Source organism: Manis javanica, chromosome X, assembly GCF_040802235.1.
Source record: "Manis javanica isolate MJ-LG chromosome X, MJ_LKY, whole genome shotgun sequence".
Lineage (NCBI taxonomy): Eukaryota > Metazoa > Chordata > Mammalia > Pholidota > Manidae > Manis > Manis javanica.
The window spans coordinates 12,655,695-12,679,621 of record NC_133174.1 but is presented as its reverse complement, the minus strand read 5'-3'; the positions used below and the strand labels follow the sequence as shown (position 1 = coordinate 12,679,621).

At 40.8% G+C, this 23,927-nt stretch overlaps 1 protein-coding gene across 6 annotated transcripts in view; it reads right to left on the bottom strand.

Annotated features, from left to right (window-relative positions):
• CDKL5 (cyclin dependent kinase like 5) overlaps positions 1-23,927 on the bottom strand; it is a 181,650-nt gene that overhangs the window by 3,487 nt on the left and 154,236 nt on the right. For 5 of the 6 annotated variants that reach the window (XM_073227313.1, XM_073227314.1, XM_037020482.2 and 2 more), the window contains 6 exons: positions 20,485-21,451; positions 16,433-16,534; positions 16,041-16,146; positions 11,550-11,673; positions 4,461-4,560; positions 664-786 (listed from right to left, as the gene is read on the bottom strand). In XM_073227313.1, the coding sequence (XP_073083414.1) occupies positions 664-786; positions 4,461-4,560; positions 11,550-11,673; positions 16,041-16,146; positions 16,433-16,534; positions 20,485-21,451 (1,522 nt within the window). The remainder of the gene's footprint in view (positions 1-663; positions 787-4,460; positions 4,561-11,549; positions 11,674-16,040; positions 16,147-16,432; positions 16,535-20,484; positions 21,452-23,927) is intronic. The other variant, XM_073227316.1, reaches the window with a different exon arrangement.

Genomic DNA, 23,927 nt, shown 5'->3' with positions numbered 1-23,927 from the left:
TGAATCACATTCCCAAGACACTGCCCAGTAAATCTGAGTTTAGCTTTATACACTATGAAAATGCTGGAAATTTGTGCTACAAATCCCAGATAAGTGCAATCCACTCACCAATTTTGGTGAACACAGGAGAGTAACACTAAATGCCAAGCAAAAGCCCTGGCTTTAAACTGTGACCAGCAAGAGCTAGAGCCAGGCAAGGAAAAAGCGCATCACCAACTAAGTTAGAAGCTGTTCATGGAGCCTGCTAGCTCGTTTGACTTGGTCAATTTGACTTGGTTTCGAAGAAAAACTGCCAACCAAGTGTTACAAACTTCGTGAGCCAAACGAAAAGACACTTGTTAATTGTAAATGTTAATCAAACTCTTTACAAGAAATAAGGGATTTTGTGAATGCTGTCTGCCGACAATTGGCTATCAGACAACCCAAAGTAGCTTTGCACTAGTTTGTTTGTTTAATAGCCTTTTATGCTTCAACTTCCTTAACTGATTCAGAAAATCCAGAATGGTAAAGAATTTATATCCCAGTGAATTTATGGAACTGGCTCAGGTACTTAACTAGCACAAGGAGAATATGACTCCATGAAAATACAAGACATGCTGTTGTCATCAGTAAAACAAGTTTACTGGAGCAGTTTTCAGGGCTACCATACATAAAAATGGGTACCATGGGTGGAGTGACTACAGGAAGCTTTTTCAAAGAAGAACTATGCTTTAAATGATTCTTTGAATTAAAAAGAGGAAAGAGGGATTTCTTGATGCTTGGATTCTCCCCGTTGGTGGAATCTGTCTGCAATATAAGATACAAATAAACTAATTGCAAAAAAAAAAGAAAAGAAAAAAAAGGTACTCTTATTGTAGCTCCTAGCCCTTGGAAGCCCTGAGATTGTTAAATATTAACAGTTATTCAAAGAATCTCAGTTGTTGTGTGTGCATCTACTGGGGTTCTGGGTCATTTCTCAACTGGACATGAAGATGCCAAAAATGAAGTTTCAAGACATACAAAAGCGTCTGCATTGTATAAGGAACGTGTGGTCATGACCAATACCCATAGCAGGAATGCTTAGAGACCTACACACGTCTTTATTTACATTAAGCTTACAAAACATTCAAGCATTTATTATCAGAAACATGATTATTATAAAGAATAGTGTTTAAAGAGCTAATTATGAACTTTAATCTTTGCATGATTGCTAGAGAGGACTTTAGCAACTAACGAATCTACCATGTAATATGCCTATTAGGAAAAAAAAAATACCGCAAACTCTTTTGAATGTGGTCAACTCTTAAACCAGAAAACAACACGTGAAGGAGGACTATCACTGTTGTAGGACCCTACCGCAGTGGAAGAGGCTGGTTCTATACTATTTAAGAAGTGTTCACCCCATGGAGAAAACCTGGTACAATTCAGAATCTGGGTTTTCCAACTAAAAAACAAAGTTCAATCTTTAAATTGAAGCATGATTACCAGTTAAGATACTAACTAGGATACAATTACCAAGTTGGCAAAGTCACCATATGCTCTGAGGGCTTATATAACTCTCTGGATGGGGAACTGAAGCCAGATTCCCCAAGGCGGCTTCCAGATTTGCTCAAGTCAAAGCCGGCACCCTTTACAATACAGAATTATTCTTTGGCACCACATTTTCCTGTTTTGGATAGCTCAACTGTCAGAGAGCTAGAAGGTATATGAAGGTATTCAGGGCATCCTTTATTGGCATGTGTATGAAGACATTCAAGGAAAACAGCCCATGAAGTTTCCCTCTCCTATGACAAGGATCCCAGGGAAGAGTTTAATTTGCATCCCCATGGAGTCCTTGAGAGAGCTGGTGGGGACCCGTGGCCAGAGGCTCTCCAGAGGTGGGCCAGTGGCATGGACTGTGCCTGGGCCTGCTATTCAGGAGAACCTACTTCTAGTCCTCCCAGCTGACTGTGCCATGTCAGGCATCAGTGAAATAAAGGGACTAAACTAGATTTAGGACCCAAGGCTTTATTTAATGTGCCCTGCCCTTCTACATGCCCTGGTGTCACATTTCCTGTTTAAAAAAAAATATTATGCAAAGGACTCAAAGCTTTAAATATTTCAAAGCTCGTTTACCTAGTTTCCTTTTGTGGAGTTCTGGAAAGTGAAAAATAGCTAACTTTAGTTCTGTCAATGCTCATTCAAAGGAGGCACAGTTAACGCAATGCCAGGCTTAGGAGCCTGAGGCCTGGCAGGATATACTGAATGCTCTTTGAAAATCTTCCTCTAGATATCAAAGTCTTCTTAAAAAACCTTTTTTTCTTCTCATTAAAAAATACAGAGGTACAAACAACTTTGGTTTGTCAGGCTTAAGGCACTGTGGCCTGTATGGAGATGATTTTGCAATTACTTACTCTACATATCAAAAATGAAATGTATGAAAACCTACAAAAATAAGTTCAAGTGGAGAGGATATTAGAGAATAATAATTTTCTTATTTACCATAAGCTATACTATTGAAACAACTAAAATTTGAACCAGATCCTGAATAAAATAGCCAGTCAACATGTATATACTTGACTTGGGCCACGGTGAGTAGGGGCTTTAGGTTTAATGTAGATTTTAAGGCAGATAGACACCAAAGTCAAATCTATATACAGAACACCTTCCATGCTTTGGTTCCTTCTACATTCTTCTACTTAATCACCCTGTAATAGCTATAGACCAGAGGTTAAGAACAAAACAAAAACCTTAAAATAAAAATAACAGTCATTAAGAGAAGGTACTATAACTTCAATGTTCCTGATGGATAAATGTTTTACAGACAATGATAAAAGCTTTATTAGCACTTTAAATATTTTAAGGTATTCTCCAGTATAGCATGGAGAAGACAAGTAATGACTCTATAGCATCTACTACACTGATGAACAGTGATTGCAATGGGGTTGGGGTGCGGGGGGGCCTAGATAATATGGGTAAATGTTGAAACCACAATGTTGCTCATGTGAAACCGTCATAAGATTGTATATCAATGAGACCTTAATTTTAAAAAATATTTTAAGTTTCTCTACTTTAAATCAGGTCTATTTTGTTCATCCAGTTTGAATAACACATGTAGTAATATTTGATTGAGTGGCATTTTGATCTGACATCCCACTTTAAGTGAGTTTTATTTAGAGATACATGCAGGTTTTTAAATAAACATTTCAGGAATATTATAGAGCCATTAAAATGAAGATAACAAAATTTGTGTAGAAACATTTATGTTGTATGTATGTGTGATTGACAGATACACTATTAGAAGCCAGAATAAAAATTGTACTAGAAGAATTACTATTATTTAAAACCTAAAAAACCACCTTCTTTCCATCAAGATACGCATAGGCTAAAAAGCTAGGAAGAAAAAAAAATCCTTATACTAGTTGTGATGGGGTGGTAACAAGTCACTTTTTTCCCTCAGTTTTTCTGTAATGAGCTCATATTTATTTTATAATGAAATACGTAAATTTAACAAGCAAGTGAAAGAATAATCTAAAATGGTAATCTAGGAAAGTCTTTATTAATACTTTCAGAACATCCATGAAACAAAAACCCTCACTTTGGGTATTACATTCTTTGCTACTATTATCTGTCTCATGTGTACTTACCATTGAGTCATAATCCTAGAATCCATTTTCCTTTTAAATATATGAGAGTCAGTCATGAATGAAGTAGAACTAGAAACAAGATCATTTAAGATGGCTGACTAAACAGTGCCTGGTCCTCGCGGTGTCCTAGAGCACAGGGGGAAGCAGGCCTCACATGAGTAAAGAAGCTCCTGCCGGTCTGGGGTCCTGGCTTACCCATGTTGACTCACGTCACCAACCAGCAGAATCCTTGCTTGGGTGGTTCAGTGATGTGATGTGCACGATTCCATGGAGCCAGGCCTTGGCTCAGGCAGAGGGCTCCCAGGAGATAAGACTCATTCCATTTCACAGTTCATTCACAAGATAAACATGTCTTCCTACTAAAGCAAGCCCTGAAATGTCAAATGCTATCTCCTCTCTTTGACTCTGCAGCCCAAGCAGCACTTATCAACATGGGAAATGGATAACCAGCCAGAGGAGAATAATGAATGATGGATATGAATTTCAAGATTTAAACATAAACCAAAACCGTTTCCTAAGTTTTCACATATCTTTAGCCCCCAGAGAGAAATAAACCCCCCAGCTTTATAGTTTTTACATGAATATAAATCCACATGGGTAAGATGTTTATTGAGAGGCTTAAAGTGTTCTCTCATCCAAATTAAATTTCTCCTATACCTGGAGATTCTGTTGAATCTACAAGAGGTTCTATGAGGAGGATAACTGTATTGGATTTGAGAAAGAAGCATATATAGTATAAGCATGTCAAGTCTCAATAAGAAAACAATCCACTTTGATTGCCATGCGAAGTGTGAAATACACACAGACTATGCAGATTCATACGTCACTGTATATAGAAATTGGCCATCTACTTACTGTTTGAGATTTCTTCTTTTTCTTTTTCATTGATCTGAAAAAACCTTGTTTTTCCTTTTCCTTGAGTTGTTCGGAATGACTAATGTTTTCAGGACTTTTCCTAAACAGGAAGACATTTTTATCATATTGATTTTGCAGTCATTCTCCCGCTGTTTTGTGACAAATGTTAACGAAGAATAAAAGTGCATGAAACCAGGTTCAAATAGTCATGGAGAATCAAGCAATCAGGTAAGGAGCCTCTAAAAAGCATGGGAGGAACTGAGTCTAATCAACCATGGTTGACGATTAGTCTTTGGCACTGACTCACTCCAACTGGCAATTTGAGCATTATTACAAATGATCTATAACTATGCTGCAAAACCATTTCCGTGCTGCTGAAAACCTCAAAATTAGAGAGTCTGAAAAGCACATGGTTTAAAAGATGCCTTTTCTGTAACCCTCTGTGGAAAAAAGCAGAAACATTTTCAGTATCTTCCTTTTTCCATTTACCTTTCTAAACCCAGCTCGTTCATTATTAGTGGCCTGCCAAGGTACTGAACATTTTAAAAAAAAAAGAAAGAAAAATCAATGCTGCCACAGAAACCTTATCAGTAAAAATTGCCTAAAACTGGAAAATTCCTTTATAAAAGCCTTATATATATTTATTAACACTAAATTAAAAATGGGTAAGGTAAGAAAGAATGTAGACAGGATGAATGCTTTCATATAAAGCACTGCTCTGGGGAAAAAAAGCTTCTAACTGAAAATACTAACAATAAGCTTCATACCAGTGACATCAGCAAGTATTTTAATACAAACAGGAAATAGTAAGAGACACAAAATAAGATATACCTTGGCCCCGACAAGTTGTCTACTTGTAGTTAACAGAGGCCCTATATTAGTAGCTGAATTTTCTGTCTTTAAAAAGCAACTCAACTGATGTTATTCTTGGAAAAGGCACATTCTACGGGCTCTGCTTTAAATCTCATTATCTATATGACTTTGAAAAAACATTTTCTAAAATGATTGGATGCCTTTTTTTTTTGACTATTCCCTAAAATCAAGGGTAGGAACGTTAAGGTAACAGAGTTCATTCACATTATGGTTTTAGGACACCTAGCAGTGATGAAGCTACTAGAATATGTAAGAAAATATGAGCAAAGCAGCCTTCTTGATTAAATCTGTGTGAAGGCATAAAACATTTAAATGAGCTATTACAGATCCACATGATAGAAAAACTCCATGAAGCTATTAAAAATAAATCACATTTTTGAAGAATCCTCACTAATGTGAAGGAATATTCATACTTCGATACTAAGTGAAAATAGCAGGATCCAAAACTTTCTGCATAAGAGCCCAGCTGTATTAAAAAAAAAAGGCATATATATATGTATATGTGTGTGTCTGTGTGTGTGTACATATATACACATTTTTAAAAAGGGGGAAAATAAAATCAAATTTTAATAGTACCATCTCTGGGTAATAGGACTAGTGGTGATTTATTGTTTCTTTTTAATTTCAACACCAAACAAATATTACAGATATATTAAGAAGGTTTTAAAAATCACAGAAAATTATTTGAAAGACCAAGAACTCAAGATCAAAGACAAAAGGGAAGAGATTTAAAAAGAGACAGACAGACTGACACAGAAAAATAAAAATAAAAAGGAGAACATCAACAGCTGGTGTTGGCAAAACTGGACAGCTACATGCAAGAGAATGAAACTGGATTATTGTTAAACCCCATACACAAAAGCAAACTTGAAATGGATTAAAGAATTGAATGTAAGTCATAAAACCATAAAACTTTTACAAGACAACATAGGCAAACATCTCCTGAATATAAGCATGAGCAACTTCTTCCTGAACGCATCTCCTCGAGAAAGGGAAACAAAAGCAAAAATGAGCTCATGGGACTACATCCAACTAAAAAGTTTCTGTACAACAAAGGACACCATCAAAAGAACAAAAAGGCATCCTACAGTATGGGAGAATATATTTGTAAATGACATATCCAACAAGGGGTTAACATCCAAAATATATAAAGAACTTACACACCTCAACACCCAAAAAGCAAATAACCTGATTAACAAATGGGCAGAGGATGTGAACAGACACTTCTCCAAAGAAGAAATTCAGATGGCCAACAGACACATGAAAAGATGCTCCACATCACTAATCATCAGGGAAATGCAAATTAAAACCACAATGAGATATCACCTCCCACCAGTAAGGATGGCCAGCATAGTAAAGACTAAGAACAACAAATGTTGGCGAGGATGTGGAGAAAGGGGAACCCTCCTACACTGCTGGTGGGAATGTAAGCTAGTTCAACCACTGTGGAAAGCAATATGGAGGTTCCTCAAAAAACTAACAATAGAAATACCATTTGACCCCAGAATCCCACTCCTTGGAATTTACCCAAAGAATACAACTTCTCAGATTCAAAAAGACATATGCACCCCAATGTTTATTGCAACACTTTTTACAATAGCCAAGATATGGAAGCAACCTAAGTGTCCATCAGTAGACGAATGGATAAAGATGTGGTACATATACACAATGGAATATTATTCAGCCATAAGAAGAAAACAAATCCTACCATTTGCAACAACATGGATGGAGCTAGAGGGTATTATGCTCAGTGAAATAAGCCAGGCAGAGAAAGACAAGTATCAAATGATTTCACTCATCTGTGAAGTATAAGAACAAAGAAAAAAACTGAAGGAACAAAACAGCAGCAGAATCACAGAACCCAAGAATGGACTAACAGTCACGAAAGGGAAAGGGACTGGGGAGGATGGGTGGGAAGGGAGGGAAAAGGGTGGGGGGAAGAAAGGGGGCATTAAGATTAGCATGTGTAATGTGGGGGGAGACACCGGGAGGGCTGTGCAACACAGAGAAGACAAGTAGTGATTCTATAGCATCTTACTATGCTGATGCTGTAAGATTACAGTGACTGTAATGGGGTTTGTGGGGGGGACGTGGTGAAGCGGGGAGCCTAGTAAACATAATATTCCTCATGTAATTGTAGATTAATGATACTAAAAGAAAAAGAAAAAAGAAAAAAAAAACACAGGATGATGAATCAACGACCCTCTGCCAGTTCTGTTCTCTAGGTACTGGATACACTGGAGCCTGGGGGAAGAGGAAATGATGAGAAAAACATCTTCAAACTGAGGCTGGGCAGAAGCAGTGGGGACCAGATCCAGGCAGGGAAAGATTCCAGAGGCCAAAACCAAAAAGGAAATGAATGATCCTGGAACTAGAGTGAAATGTGAGAGCACACGCATCAGCAAAGACACAGATAGAAGTCAGAGAGAGAGAACAGCCCAGGTGGGAGAGCAAGCTGGGGAGAGAGGCGTAAGAGAGGAGATGTCACACTGAAAAATACAAACACAGAGAATTAACAGAGAACAGGAGAAAGCCTGGGAGAGAGACCCAGAGATGGAGAGAAGCTGCCTGGAACACAGGCACCTGAAAAGCTCTGTGTTGTACAAAAGAATGGAGACAGAGACTTGAACATTTACAAGTACTGCACCAAATGGGTGAGAAAGAATGTGCCCCCAAATTCATCTCAGTTGTGAATGTGGACCTCATGATTCTCCCTGGTACTGCCAACAGTTGTGTGCTGAGCTGCGTGAACGGTACCTGACATGTAACAGGCAGGGCCGGCAGGAGCGGCACAAGGAAATGGGGAGTGGGTGATCGCACGAATCTCAGGGGCAGCAGCTTTGAGGACCAGCCACCGAGTTGCCTGGCACAATATCCAGGGCTGAAACAATAGCCGGGGTGAGGCTGGGGGGATGCTGGTGCGGGGGCAACAATTTCCTTCCCGCAGTCACGGGACTCAATGTTATCAAACACAAGGGCTATTTCTGTAAGGGATCAAGAGGAAAGAGAATTCAAAAGACTCCCCTAAAAAGGGAAGGAATTAAAACTGACTGAATCACAGTCAACCAACATCTGCAGAGTACTTTGTACGTGCAGGCCCAGTGTTAGGTGCCGGAGCTACAGGGCAAAATAAAACTAGGACTCTGACCTCAAGCTGCTCACAGACTCAAGGCAGGACACCCACAGGTTTAACAGAGGGTCAGACTTCTGGGGCCTCGCGAGAATCCCTTTAGCAGCAGCATGAAGCCACTGGGCTGAAGAAGAGAGGGCCATTACTCTGTGAACTCTCCTTGCTTACTCCTTTTCCCTGGCAGCGTGACTAGGTGCTTAGCTAACATCTGAGAAGAGAAAATCAGTGGAGAATTTCTTGACTTATGGTGCCAAACAGTAAGGGTTACCAATATATTTGTAAGTTTACAAGAAGACAAAGCCTAGGATTGTATAAGCAATTGTATAAGTGACAGCAATTCTTCACTTATCTTCACTACTGGAATTTCTAATTAATTTGGTTTACTGTTTCAAGTGTCAATTTTAACCCAATTCTGGCAGCAGTTTTTCTAAACGTATTTATACTTTTGTTTTTTAAGCAAAGTACGAGCAGCCTATTTCATAAATATATACTCTACATGGATATTTATTCTATGTATGAAACTATAAAGGCTAGAAATGATTTTCCCACTTGGGGCCTGAGAAAAGGAAAAAATACCCCCCTTCTCTCCCATGGCTATTATTTGGATTTTTCTCCCTCTTGCACACTGTATTGTTAGCTGGGATTATTTCTTGCCTGACTACCTCAGTGCCAACAACTAGAACTGCATAAAAGCAGCAGCTAAGGGCTCATAGGGAGGATGGAGGTGTTTCTCATTAGTAAAATGAGGCATCTGGCTGCATTAACTCTATTTTTCTTGTTCTGAGATATCTTGGCTTATCTCCCAGTTCTTAACTGGATTCTAGACAGCTGAGATGTCCAGAGCAACTGCTGTGGATATTATACTTCCATATCTATTTATCACTTTAATGTATGACATAGTAGCTGGGGTTTTTTTCCATTGTGAGAAATGTGTACACTGTACAAATATTCTCTTCCCAAAAGAAATGTAAAGTGCCACTATCAAGGAGAAACAGACTGCCCTGAGGTAAGTGGTTTAGGGTAGTAATTCAGTGTTACCCCAGCAAGGCTTGTTCATGTTTTTCTACCAGTGGCCAAACTGCATTTCTTTCAAATATACACAATATGATGAACCAATGACAGACCTTGTTCAAGCAAAAAAATCAAGACAAGTCAAGCTTCATGACTAACTTGACTAAGTTAGATGAAATACATAAAGGAGAAGTATCGTAGCAGCATTATCATCAGGGGCAGGAGGAGCAAAAGCATACAGCAATTCATCACTGGCAATTCTAGAACCCTCTCAAGCCTTCTAACAGCAGTATCAGAGTAAGGCTGACTCGATGAAGACTTGTTTAAAGGTCAATGTCTGAACTGTGCCTCTAATTCTTTTTAAAACAGCTGTTTTGAGGTTTCTACACACATCCAGGTCTAAACAAACTCTACTCAAGCCGATTACCGAAAGACAGAAGCAATACGTTGTTAATACTTCCTATCCCACATTTTGATTGAGTTTTGATGTGACCTACTTGATTTTCATAGGACTGTTATTCTGTAACTGATGCTCTCTTAAACCATCACCACTTCACTATGCAATGACCAAGAGAGAAAAACAACTCCTTCTGTACTTCCATGTTCTCACAATTTAGACCCCATTCTCATGGCTTGTCAAAGCCACACTTGAAAGTGTCAATGCTGGTAGCTAAAAGTAGTAGTATCTATGTTCCTGGGTTAATGTACAGGAGCTCTTGTCTACAGCCACATGAAGATAGAGTATATCAAAGTTTATCAGCAAAATTAAGTTGAGGGGAGACCCCTGACAGGTCACATTAAGTGAGAGGACACTAATGCCACAGCTAACACTGACAAGTCACCGTGACAGGTGCCGCTCTAGGTGCTTTTGGTGTTTTACCTCCTTTAACAGTCACGTTAACCCTACGAAGGAGATGCTATGCTTAGCCCTATCTTACAAATGAGGAAACCAAGGGGCAGAGAGGATACAGTCACGTAGTCAGGTAACATTAATCAGGTATTTTATTTCCAGAGTCTAATCTCTTAAGTCACTAAAGTTAAAACTCCCATTTTTATAAGGAACACAAGGGATATAAAGTGTGCTTATAAAAGAAAAACTATTTACAGCTTTAAAACATCATTTTTATTATATTTTTTAAATAAGTAAGCTATTTTCACCATAGGGCACAGTAATACCAAAACCTTGATATAACGTTGCTAACAGAGTCCAAATTGTGAAACCATACATACAGGGTCGGGAGTACTGACCTAGGGCTCTTCTGTGACTTCCGGCAACAAATACCAGAGACGGAATCTCTGACAGACTGGACTCATTCTAAATTCGCTGTGTTACAGTGGTGCACCATTTTATTCTTTAGGTGGACACCTTAGGAGTTCTATGAGTACACATAAACACCCCCCCACCATCTAGATTCTGGGCAGCTGAGAATATAAAGTCGACATCATTATCATTATTATTACTACTATTCTTATTATTCTTTTAAGCCCTTATACCCAGAAAGATCAGCTAATGAGACTTGATAGATACTATAATTCTCTCCCTAAGTTTTTATTACATATGACACAAAGGTAAATGAGTAAGCCAAGCTGGCACACCATTTTAACCTCTGACTCCCAGGGTGCTTTTGTGGCAGCATGAAGGATTGTTTCCCAGTTTCTCTCTTCTCACCCTGAATGCAAGTTGGGTGGCAGAGAGGTGAAGGCTTGAGCTTATGAGAACTGAGTGAGACACTGCACACAACATGCTAATGAGCAAAGTGTCTGCTACCTGATTCAACAGCAACAAAAAGAGAGACAATGAAAGACATCATTTATGTCAGAAGGATGCCATGGAAGACTTGTGAGGTGTTTATGGACCCAGGAGATTTTTTCCTTCTACATAATTTTTAATATAAATGCTGAGCTTGAAAGAAACCATACCCACGATGGCAAATCACATTCTCCCTATCCAACAATCTCTGGACTGAGAAAGGCCCAGCAGGCGAAACACTGCTAAAAAGTTTGTCCAGAATTTCGCTGGCATCTCAAATCAACGACTAGAAAAAAGAAGAGCGAGAACAAGGCAAAGTACTCACCACGGATCGAATGCTGGTTGTCTTTTTGAGTGGTTGGTTCCAGAACTGCTTTCTGATGGGAGGGAAGAAACTCTGGCCGACACATTATTTTCATGGAAAGAACTGTCCGGACGTGGAGATGGCACTGAATAAAGCAAACGTCAGTCACTGATTCACTCTTTTGGTCAAAGCAGCCCTCAAGTTGTTCTACTGCATTTTCCCTCCCACAAACAAAACAGGCAAGTCAAATCCTCGTCTGCCCTTCACAGAACTTTTGTCTTTTCTGAGGGTGGGTAAAGACATTTAGGGAACATTCTTCCTGCCCTACTGCTTGCAACATTATCTTGCAAAGGCCAATTAATACTAGGCAATATATATATATTCACAACACAAACTGACCTGTTGTGTTGATAAACTGAAGAACACTGTACGATATTTAAAAGTATGAATATGGTAGTCCCCTGCCCCTCCTTCTTTGACATTCTTTGAAGTTGAGGCTTTCTTACATCATAGACCCCACTATACAAAATCAATTCTTAGTCTGAATATTTGTGCTGGAATATACAAACTATGGTTTGACACCTGGAGGCAGTGCTGATTTTGTATTTTTCAAAACTAAATTCCAAAGAAACTTGGTTATTTGCACAAAAACCCTACCTTTCTCTAAATTTGCAATCTACAAATTTAGGAATCTGTTTAGGAATGAACAGAAAGACAAACCAGAATGTATGTGAGTAAATACTTTTCTGCATTTTTTTTGGGGGTGGGGAGAGGGTTACTCTCTTTTTCTGTCAACTTCTAAGCTTGGTTATAAATCAAAATATATTGCAAATTTCATTGCAAAAGATGATACAGGCTGCATATTAAGATAAATGACACCACTTCACTTGACTCTTGCCCAGCAGGACTGAAAACAGGAAGTATTCTGGAGACAGCTTTCATCGTACTGATACTACTAAATCTAACCGGATGAAGATTTAGCGGGGTACCACTGAAATGGCAGGTGTCCCCAGATGTTTCACCTACTTCAACCTTTTCCTCCTATTTTTGGACTTTCTAAAATAAAAATGTTCTACCTGCCAAACCCTGAAGTGGATTACGAGGGAGACAAATGAGGGGCTTTGCTGGTATTAATCAATTTAATTTCCTTCATTCAAAATAAAACTGTTTCCAGAGGTCAAATGCTAATTAATGAGTTATAAATTTCACTAACATTTTATATTAAAGTATATTCTCCAGGCAGCTACAAAAATAACCTGCGTATGGTCCATTTTTGGAAATAAAATTTACAGTAACAGAAGAAAAGGCTTTTCTTCATGTATACTACAATATTTTAATTAACTTAAATCTGAATTAAAATTTTAGTCCCATGAGATTTGAAAGTAACCATGGCATCAGGAAAAAAAAAGTGTTAAGATGCAAATTCAATGCCTTTTGCTTTTTTCAAAGGCAGGGCTGGGAGGGAACAGAGTAGCCTACTCATTCAATATATATTTAGTCCTTTACGACATTTTGCATTTATAAAGCTCAGGTTCCTAGTTAAAATGATCAAACATACTGTGTGCTGACCTCCAATGAGTTCTGCACAGTGGTATAGAGGGCATGTCAAAGTGTGGGCAAAGGGTCTGTTTGTTTCTACGCAGAAGATCAAGGCCTAGCTTGGATACCCAGAAAATGAACTAAGATACGATATGAGGAGGAGCTTCCGGCATCAGCACTCTCTGGAGGACTCGTGCCGGGGGATGATCATCAAAAAGCCTCCACAGGGATCCGGACGATGCTGCGGTTGTGGCTGCATCCAGCCCACCGTCTCCTGGACTTGCCATAAGAAGGAGGAGGGAGATGTCTAGGCTGGCATGTGCATACAGTGAGACAACGAATTTGACTGGATCTGTACTGTTGGAACTCAACCAGGAGTTGGGAGGGGTGCAAGTTGTAGCACCCCAAAATCTCATGACTATAGACTATCTATGGTTAAAAGAACATATGGGATGTGAACAGATCCCAGAAATGGGCTGCTTTAATTTGTCTGATGGTTCAAGTACAGTTGGACAATATCCATCATATCATAGATAAATTTTCACAAATGCCTAGGGTGCCTAAATGGTTTTCTTGGCTTCACTGGAGATGGCTGGTAATTATAGATTTGCTTTGTTTATGTCACCGTATTCCTATTATGTTAATATGTGTGTGCAAATTAGTTAGTAGTTTAAAACCTATACATACTTAAGGTACTATACAAGAAGATATGTCAAAGAAATAATCAATCCTCCCAAGTTTCCTTCATATGCTACATCTATAGCTTTTCTTCTTCCTTCCTAATTACAACCCTTAAATAGAATTCGTGCCTCATATCGAATTTACCGAGTATCATAATTCCTCCAGGTGGTAAAGATACTTCGAGACAAGTGCTGGGCATAGAAGCCACAGGGCATAAATCTGCAAAGAAGTAAAAAGCTAACCTTTGCAAACAATATGGCTTCTCTCTCACTTACCAACTTTACATTTCCCTGTATGGCCCCGGAAGATGACTGGTTAGCCAGAGACGGGTAAGATTCCTCAAGGGAGGAACAACCTAAGACAGGCACAGTCGCAGGGGGGCCATCAGGTGAGAATTTGGGGATCAACAGAGGTGAGGCTCAGAACCTCACCCCCCCTGCTTTGAGAGAAATCTTCTGCATCCGTGGATGTCTTGCTGCCCTTGTCTAGCCTGGATTAATACTTAGTCCATAGGCACACACCTGATCATCTGATCATCTATATTTGCCTTCTTACAGCACTAAACTATGTTTTCTACCTTTATCTTGCATCTACCTACCACTTCAGCATTTTATTAAAAATAAAAATAATAATAATAATAGGAGAAATGTGGGATCAACATATAAATCAAGTACAAAAATCAAATGAATATTCATATTTGACCTGATGGTTTATAGGTCATATTGCATGATCAAAACCGAAAGTTTCTGTGATGAATGCCCTTGTACTGTTCACCATGTAAGAATTTATTCACTCTGTAAGAATTCGTTCACCATGTAAGAACTTGTTCGTTATGCTTCAGAAGATTGGAGACTGACGAGAATTAGGCTTGAGATGGATTAATGATTGTACATTGAGCATTGACCCCCCTATACTGAATTTTATTGTTGTTAACAACCATTTGATCAATAAATATGAGAGATGCCCTCTCAAAAAAAAAAAAAAAAAAAATGATCAAACAGTTGTCCACATATATCCCCAATTCTTGTTCCTTTCTAGCCATCTTCCCAAATCAATAGAACAGTGGCAATGGACCTTTCCCCTGTCCTGGTGGGGTTGCTGTCAGTCTCCCCACTAGAGGCTGGGTCTCCCACTCTATGACTACATAGCTACTCAAAGGGGATGCCTCTCTCTGTCAACATCTCCTAAATCCACATAGCCCTGAGGCATCCATTTTAAGGCTGTCAAACACTGAAGTACATTCTTAGGGCTGTACAAGTTGAGTGTACAAGGCTGTACACTTGAAGATTTTCTTTCATTTAATCAACAAATATTTATGAAACTGGCAGGTAGTGTACTACTCAATGAGGGTAAAAGAAGAAAAGACAAAGGACCTCTCAACCTTGTGAGAGAGAAATACAAACATCAAATCAGTACCATGTGGTCTGTGTCATGTTTGACACCTAGACAAGCAACCATGGATGGAACAGAGGAGGCAACATTTTACTTTGGGTGGGTGGACAGGAAGACATCACACTGTAGAGGATCTCGAAGTAGAATCTTAAAAGGGATAGAAACAAGCTACCTGAGTAGGGGGAGGAGTGTGTTTTGGACCAGAGGAGGGTCTCACAGGCTGAGCATCAGCACGGAAGGGAGCAGCTGGAAGAAGGGCCAGGGCCAGGGCCACGTAAAGTGTGGAATGCCACCTTAGGGAACTCAGATTTTGTGTGGATGCCAATGGGAAGCCACCAGAAGACTCTTAGCAGGTAAGAGATAGAGGCCTGGGGTTGGGGTGGCGGGGGCATGGCAGGGGGTGCCTTGCACTGCTTTTTCCCCTGTAGCACTTACGACCTTTTACTGCTCTATATAATTACTACATTTAGTGTTGCTCTCTCCTCATGAGAATGTAAGCTCTGTGAGGGTAAAGACTTTTGGCTGTCTTACTCATCAACATGCTGTAAGCTAGAACTGGGCCAGGCATACAGGTGATATCTATAAATATTTTAAGACTTAATGGAATGAATGGGTGGTGTGGTCAGAACACAGCTTCAGACGGATCATTTCAGGGACTGTTTAGATCACAACCCTGGGTATGGGGAGACCAGCAGGAGGCTATTCAAAGAACCCAAGTCAGAAGCCATGAGGGCCTAAATTAAGACAGCAGGACCTGAAGCAAAGAGAACTGTTGCAAGGCAACAGTACCGGCAAGACCTGAAATCAGGGCAATGAAATGCAGTGGAGGGCATGGGTAGAGGCGTAGGGGAGGGAGAGAAGAGGGGAGGGGCCCTGGTGGGCGTTAGGGGCCAGGCTTACCTCGGTAGAAGCTGCCAACTCTCCGTGGAACAGGATCATTGTACAGGTGTCTATTTTCTTTGGGGGCGGTGCCATCATCAGAATGGGGGTCATGATAGGCTCCACCCTGTGACAGGAAACAGGTTTATAAAAAGTGAATGACAGAGCAATGACGATGTACCCTGTGACCTTAGAACAGTGTCTAAAGGATCTACAACTTACTCCAGGATCTTTTTAAGAGAAAACTCAGAATTATGGTATGAGGAAAACTATTTAACTTTGTAAGCCAGTTCAAATTATTTGTGGGAGATTGAGTATGAATGAATTTTAAAAGATAGGCTGTAATGATGTTGAATGACCCATTTTTACAAACACAGTTTATCGTAGAAGTAGCAACTCAGGAGAACTCAGACCTCAGACTTTTGCCGTGCATGGAATGAAGAGGTGCCTTCTCTGGAGGGTTCTTTCACAGAAGATCGAGCCACAGTCATCTCTGGAGGGAGCTGTTCTCCAGGCTGGAGATCAAATTTAAAAGGATTTATGAGTGTCCTGTTCCTAGGGATTAAAATCACTGAAATCACCAGGGGCTATATTTGGTGTATAACCAGTACCTTAACTGGCTAAAATAAAAAATGTTAGTTGGCTAAAACATAAACTGTCCCGTAAAAGATGAATCAACTGATGAATGTAAAATAAGTAGAACAAATGTCACAGAGACGGAAAGTGAAATTCTCATTAAAGTTAAGGCAAGCAAGGAATGAATTACTCTGCAAATAGTTCAATTAATTATTAAAAACAAAATTATCTTCCTCCCATCCAAGTACTAACCAGGCCCAACCCTGCTTAGCTTCCGAGATCAGACGAGATCAGACGCGTTCAGGGTGGTATGGCCATAGACCAAAATTATCTTCCTAATAGCCAGAAAGTTTATGGTTCTGAGCAGCACTCTAATAAGAGATCCTATTAGTTACTACAAAATTTCTCTAGCAGATTTTAGGCAGAGTTCTCCAAAAAGAACTGTTCTTCATGAAGGCCTTATATGGCAGATTCAGATGAAAACCAATGTTCTTTGGCTATATCAAGGAATAGAATCAGCACTCTTACTAAATCCTATTTTAAAATTCCCTAACTTCTGTCGTTTATGTACTTCAGTTCTCCTCCTGATCTTCTCTAGGATAACAGTACTTTATATTTCATGTATTTCCTTAACCATAATCATAATGGTGCTCATCTCCACAGAGACACTACCCATTTCTCTCAAGAAGTAAGACACAAGCTAAGAACAGCCTAGGCCCAAGGTGATGTTCACCGAGGGGAAAGGTAGCATTTTCTACCCTTGGATAAGATTAAGGGACAAAATTAGCTGCATGGCCTATCTGCACATCACACAGAATGAGTATTACCTTGAGCCTTACACGATGTATCAAAAACATTTTATTTAAAACTTAGAATACGATTCTGTCTGTCTTCCCTTCACTTCCCAAATGTACTATATTACAAGAAGACATTCTGGGCAGGAAATCCAACGTAGTCTTTCTTCTTTCTACTTTGTGACAGGATCTGATTTGAATTTTATCACCTGTATTACTTGCAAAGGCCTAAAAGTATTTTTAGAAAACAAATGATTTATATTAAACCTAAATTCTTTAGTGACAGTGCCAGTCCAGTCCCTTGCTCTTGAAGATGGCCACAATACTTTGCAATAGAGGGATTCTCATAATTTATTCACAGCTGTAATTACCTGCCAAGCTGCCTGCCATCTTTGTGCCTTTAAACTTGGCACTGTTACCTCTCAAACTGGACTTTAAATTCACTAACAGTTGGATCTGTGTTTAACCCACAGTAACTTTATAAGTAGCGTATTTACACCACGTTCACAAAGTCTTTTTTCTGGATCTCTCAGATAGCCAATCCATTTGTCCTAAGTTACTGCTTTTTGTTTTTCTTACCTCTCTTCTCGGTTTACACTACGCTTAATGCTAGCATACTTTACCGGGCTTTGACCTCTATGTGACAACTATGGGCCGCTGCCAAGCTCTATAGAGCTTGCCAGGCCTGCGAGGTTCTCTCTTCTCTAAAGGGACTCTAACCACTGCACTGACGCCAATCACGGCATCTCCTGTCCTGTGCCCGTCCTCCGTGCCCAAGTGTGCATCTCCTGTGCCTCCTCTCACCTGGGCACTAGGTGGTCTTTCCAGCCTTGTGGAGAATACCTCTGCATAGGGGCCCAGAATCACTTCAACCACAACATGTCAGCATGCTAGAGCAAATGGTACTGGCTTAAGGACCTGGACATGGCCTCATGATCTCAGCTCTGTCCTCAACTAGTTGGGTAAACTTTGGCAACCCACCCAACTTTTCAGAGCCTTAGCACGCTCATCTGGGAGATGAGGGGTTGGATTAGGTGACCTCAAAAGCCCTCTCTTCCACTCTGAAAAGGAGCGCCTCTAAAAGAAACCTGGAAGGCTTCCTTTTTCCAATATTCAATTCTTCAATTCACAAGTCTCATAGTTTCTACTTCTGAGTAGTCTTTAAGACCCAGCCACTCGGTTTTGCCACTGGCACTGTCACAGTCCAGAACATACTCTCCTCACCTCATACTTGGAACCTGCAAAAGCCACCCAATCATGCATTTTTCACTCTAGCACCATGGAACAGGTTATGATTCCCAGGGCACACATACCATTTAATGTCTCTATTACCCTCCTCCTCCTGGCAATGCTCTTTTCCATCATCCCTTTGAGTCTCTTTCCTGATGTCGATTCTACTTTCTTCCCTCTAGTTAAGTCCCAGAAGTCTCTTCTCAGATACCACCTCCCCTACCTCCCCTGGGGGCCTGCCATAGCCCCTGCCTGGGCCACGCCGCTCCTCTCTGTCCCTCTGGCATGTACACATCTAACACAGCGTAGGCATGCAGCCTCACAGTCTGATAGTGACCTATTTGCTGGCAAGGGTGCATGCTGTGCCCCCTGCCCCACCTTTGCACACTCCCAGAGGACAGAGGCCACATCTTTTTCAGAACTGATCATGGTGCCTAGCTCAGGAAATGCCTGAACACAGAGATGGAAAGTGAAATTCTTATTAAAGTTTCACCATCCAAAACCTCCCTCTCTACCCTATCTCAGAGCAAGACCTTTAGTTGCCCCCAAAGCCATTTCTGTCTGCTTCTGCTCACAATGATCTCTCCCTGTTCTCAACTCCTATTTATAGCTGGTGCCATAGTAATTTGGTTCTTAATTATTTCATTGTTACCATGTATAATTTACTCTTCCCTGAAGGCAGAGAAGTTTCCCAAGGGCAAGCACCCTACCTCAGATTCTTTGGAGAGTCTGAAAACACCCAGCACGGAGACGGTGTTTAATGTCTGAAGAACAGCCCCCACTGTCACAGAAGCAACCAAAACCTGTCAACACTCGCTGTGTGCCAGGCACTGGGCACGGTGCTTTCTCGGCTGTGCTTAATCCTCCGATGAGGATCTGAGGCACAGAGAGATTGTTGCCACTTTCCCACATCACTTGAACCACATCGCAGAAGTGGGACACAAACCCGGGTCAGTCCGGCTTCCCAGCCCGAGCTCTTGGCTACTTTGCTACACCGACTGCTCACTTACTGACTGTCCCCTTTGCCAGCACTCATGTCCCCAAGCCATCCATTACAGGTGCACTCCCAGTTTCTGGAGCTCTGACACACACTGATGAACTGAGTTTCATATCCTCTAAGAGGTGAGTACTTTCTCTACACAGAACTCTATTCTTCTGACACTGGCTTTTCTCTGCCTTCTTTTCTTTGGTGCAAGTGAATGCTTCATACCACAAAAATACAATTTACAAAATATGATCTGTTCTAAGAATGTTACTTTTTTTAGACAGCTTAGTGTCAGTTCTAGAGTCTGAAAATCAATAGGATAGAGGAAGCATTATGCTAAAAATATTGTCTTGAGATTTAAAAACACTCCAAAGACTTAAAATTAACATTTATTCTGACCTGAAGTTTAATTTCCCTATAGTTTTAGATGAATTTACAACTTTCCAATTCCATTAAGATATTGAGTAAGGTATTAGCAAAAGGGTTTGATTTAAGCAAATGTGGTTTGCAAAGATTAGAGAAAATCCCTGTAACTTCACACTGAGTTTGGAGAAAATCAGCAACTAAGCCAGATAGCTGATGAAGTCTAGTGAACCAAAATAGGATTCCCTCAACAAAATATGCCAGAAGGAACATTTAAGAAAGGAGGCGGATTTCTAAACAAACCTTTTGAGCTCTCTTGGTACTCCACATTTGGCTTAATGAAATTATTATTTTTAAAAAGTAGATTAGTCCTTCAAGTATTGCTTCCCTAAAGGAGTCCTATTAAGGGTACAACCTCCTGCAGTAGGGAAAACCGCAGGCTGACCCTATCCCCCCCCCCACCCCGCAGCACCTTCCCATGATGGGCCGAGAACCCCAGCCAGGTCCCAGGCTGTACCTGAGGTGCCAAGAGCTGCAAGCTGTTGGCTCTGGCCGCCATCCCTTGGCCTACGCTCAAGCTTCCGTCCAAGCCTTTGGTTCTCACTTTGTCACGCGTCACATACATGGAATGCCTATGTGGACGCTGCTGGGAGGAGAAAGGGCTGGTGTAGCCCAGCCCGTAAGAAAAGGATTCATGAGGTGCAGACAGCGAGTGGGAATGGCTGCTGTCCATGTGCTCGGGCAGCTTCAACTCCTCCATTGTTTTAGAATGCCTGGTTGTGGTTCGGCGTGAGTCGAGAGTGCCCTCGCTTCGGTTATTTCTGCCCGAGGGGCTGAGCAAAGTTCTCGTGTCGCTGTGCCTGGTCGGGGTTGGGCTGGTGGGAGAGTTCAAGTCCAAGCAGCTGGATGGGAAGTACCTACTGGTATTAGACTCTGCAATTTGGGCCCTTGCTTCGGAAAGGTTGCTCACGGACTTGGAGTCACTCAGGGCCCCGTGGCTTTTGGCCTTGGTTCTGTAGGAGGGACTCCTAGAGGACTGGGGGATGGTGTCAATGTAGCTGTGCCGACTCTGCTTCTCACTGGGCTGCAGTGTCCCTGCTTTGCTCTGAGAGCTTTCCATAAATGAGTGCCGGTTCTGCTGAGATCTGCTGCTCGACTTGAGGTACTTTGTGCCTGGACCTTCCGAAGGCTTTGGGTCAATATTAAAGTCAAACTCTGTCTTTGACTTGGCTTCTTTTGGGCTGAGAAGGTGCGGTATGTTGTTGTTGGTAAGATCTTTGCTGGCAGACCCAGGTTGGCTGCTTGCTTGGTAGGTTTTGGTGTGCATGGGGCTTAGAGTAGCGCCAGCAAGGTTTCCATTTAGGAAGCTTTCGTTGGCAGGGAGACCTTCATCAGCCCGGGGCAGACCCACACTGAGGTTCTGGATGTCCTTGCTGTTCGATCTGTGGTGAGACTGTAAAGCAGCACTTTTGCTGGCTTGGTTTCTATGGTCAAAAAAAAGAAAAAGAAGTATGTCAATTTCCCTCACAAGCTGACCCACAGAAAGTATCATTAAAAAAAAAAAAAAAGAATATATACCTCAAACATCTCAGTGACTAAAAGCATTAACTCTCTCAAACAAGTACCAGCAAACAACAAGCAAACATAAGAAGCGAGTTTCTTAGATCAGGTCCCTCTGCAACAAAGCAGTGGTCCCGATGAAATGGTTTTGGCATGTTTAAATGCTCAGCCAACTTGCTGCCAACAGTTTCTAACTGGTATCTGGAAAAACATGCTTTGCTATGCTGGTATTTGCAGGAGTGTTTGTTGTGGAACACCTGCTAAGAAGAGGAGAGCTGAGGTATGGACAACCTCTTTAGAATTCTTTTGTCTTTTTGAATGTCAGAAGGCAACATTTAGACTTGACGGTCACCATGTTCCTTGGACTTCATTTTCATTTGTAAAACTCACAGCCTGACTCAGAGCTACATACAGCACATCCAAACAAATGCCGGTGTCTCTTTTGCCTTTAGTGTTTACTGTCAAACAATGAGAATTCCAGAAATGTATTCAATGGAAGAAAATGACACTCTAAAAAGAAATATAAACTGCCTGGTGAGGTTTGTTGGAAAACATGATGATCTGTGTTTGCATTTCAGAGAAGTGCCAGTTCTTGGGGTGCCTTCAGATAGAAACCTCCCCGTCTCCATTAAATAGGAACATGCCTCTAACTGGATTGCAGGGGTCTAAAGACTTCATTTCTCTCCAAAAGACACCACTTACTCTCTTCTTCATTTCATACGACAATATTCCAAACTGACTGAGGCCTTCTTTAGGATTTAAAGCTTCATTTCCTACTTGGCCTAAATTATAAATTATAAATTCAGAGGAATACCTTGCCCTCTGTTGGAAAGCTGAAACTGACATCACAGCAAGGTCATTTTGTTCTATGGTATCTATTTTATAGGATCATGTTATAGTGTGAGATAGGTGAGAATGTTTTTAAATGAAAAATCATTTACACAACTCCCATTTTACTATGTATTCAGAAAATTTTGCTGCAAATACTGCTATTGCTAAAAGATGGTTTGATTTGGGAGATTTTGGAAGAAAATTCCACACTAATTGGAAAAAAGTCACATTTTTTCCCCCACAGAATTGTAATCAGTCATCAAAGGTATGGGCCCTTTTCCCCTCCTAGTATCTAGTATCAAGGAACCCTGTAATGGCGTGCAAGGTCTCATCTCCTAAACACACTTGCTAATCTACCCCAGTTGGGTCACAAGAATTGCAGCATTAAATAAAGTCGCTTAAATTTAATGTGCTAAATGGCAGATCCCAGACCTAGAAAGAAATTACCAAGAAAGAAAAGTTTCATTTTCTGTCAAATGATGTCAACAGAATTTATCCCCAGATCTATAAAGGGCAGTCCTCGAATCTTAAAGACATCATGTTTTAAACCATTAGAGACGTTTTGTCAATTTTTTTTCAGTAATTAAAGTATCTTAACAACTTTTCAAAAACTCAAATGATGACAAATAGCCTTACCCACAAATAGATCTAAATGTGGTTATTGGTTATTGTTGGTTGTATATAGATTATTCTCCATTTGCCCAACCCCCAATCAGTTCTCCACTCCTCTCTGCCCATCTTGGGCCTCAGGGCCCAGAGCTGCAGGATACGTCAACCAGGCTCCCTTGCCACCTGACACCCACGTGGGCTTAGCAGTTCAAGGGGCTGAAGGCTGTATTCCCTGCACCTTCTGGGCATCAGCACTGACCCTAACTCAGATTGTAACCGTACACATCCAGATTACAGCTCCCCTGGGGTGGCTCCTCCTGCCTGGCTCCCCTAGGCTCCCATAACCCTATTTCCTGCCCTTGGTCCTTCAGAGAGAGTAATAGCAGAGAGACCACATGCAGGGCTTGTGAAGTGTCTGAACTCTGAATTCAGAGCACAAACCTACATATCAGAAAGAACATACTCATAGCAATGTAAAATACAATTTCTAAGGTGAGAAGGAAGGCTATACAATTAAGGTAGAAACATTTGTCAAAGCATTAGGTTTCCCATAAAAGTACAGAGCCTGAACCACTATTCTGAAAGTTTCTATCTTGGTATTAATCTGAAGCTGTTGAGCTCTGCACATAATTCCTGTGTAGAAAGGACATCAAACTGTCTCCAAATTACAGCTCTGCCAAGCACAACAATAAAAAATGGCTTCAAAAATTCCACAGATTTCTAACACAACAACTGTAAGGAATCTGTGTTAACTTGCCAAACACAAGAGGATTTTATACTCAAACCCTTCTTAAATGGCTGACAGGAGAGAGAGTTGCTCTCTTTAGTTAAGATAACTTTTCAAGGCAAACATCAAAGTTGCAAAGCTCCACTTTTATGGAGAAGGCTGGCGAAGGAGGGCTGCTGAGAGGGCAGTCTGCAGCATCCTGCCAGACCCAAGGTGAGCAGAACTTCGGCAGA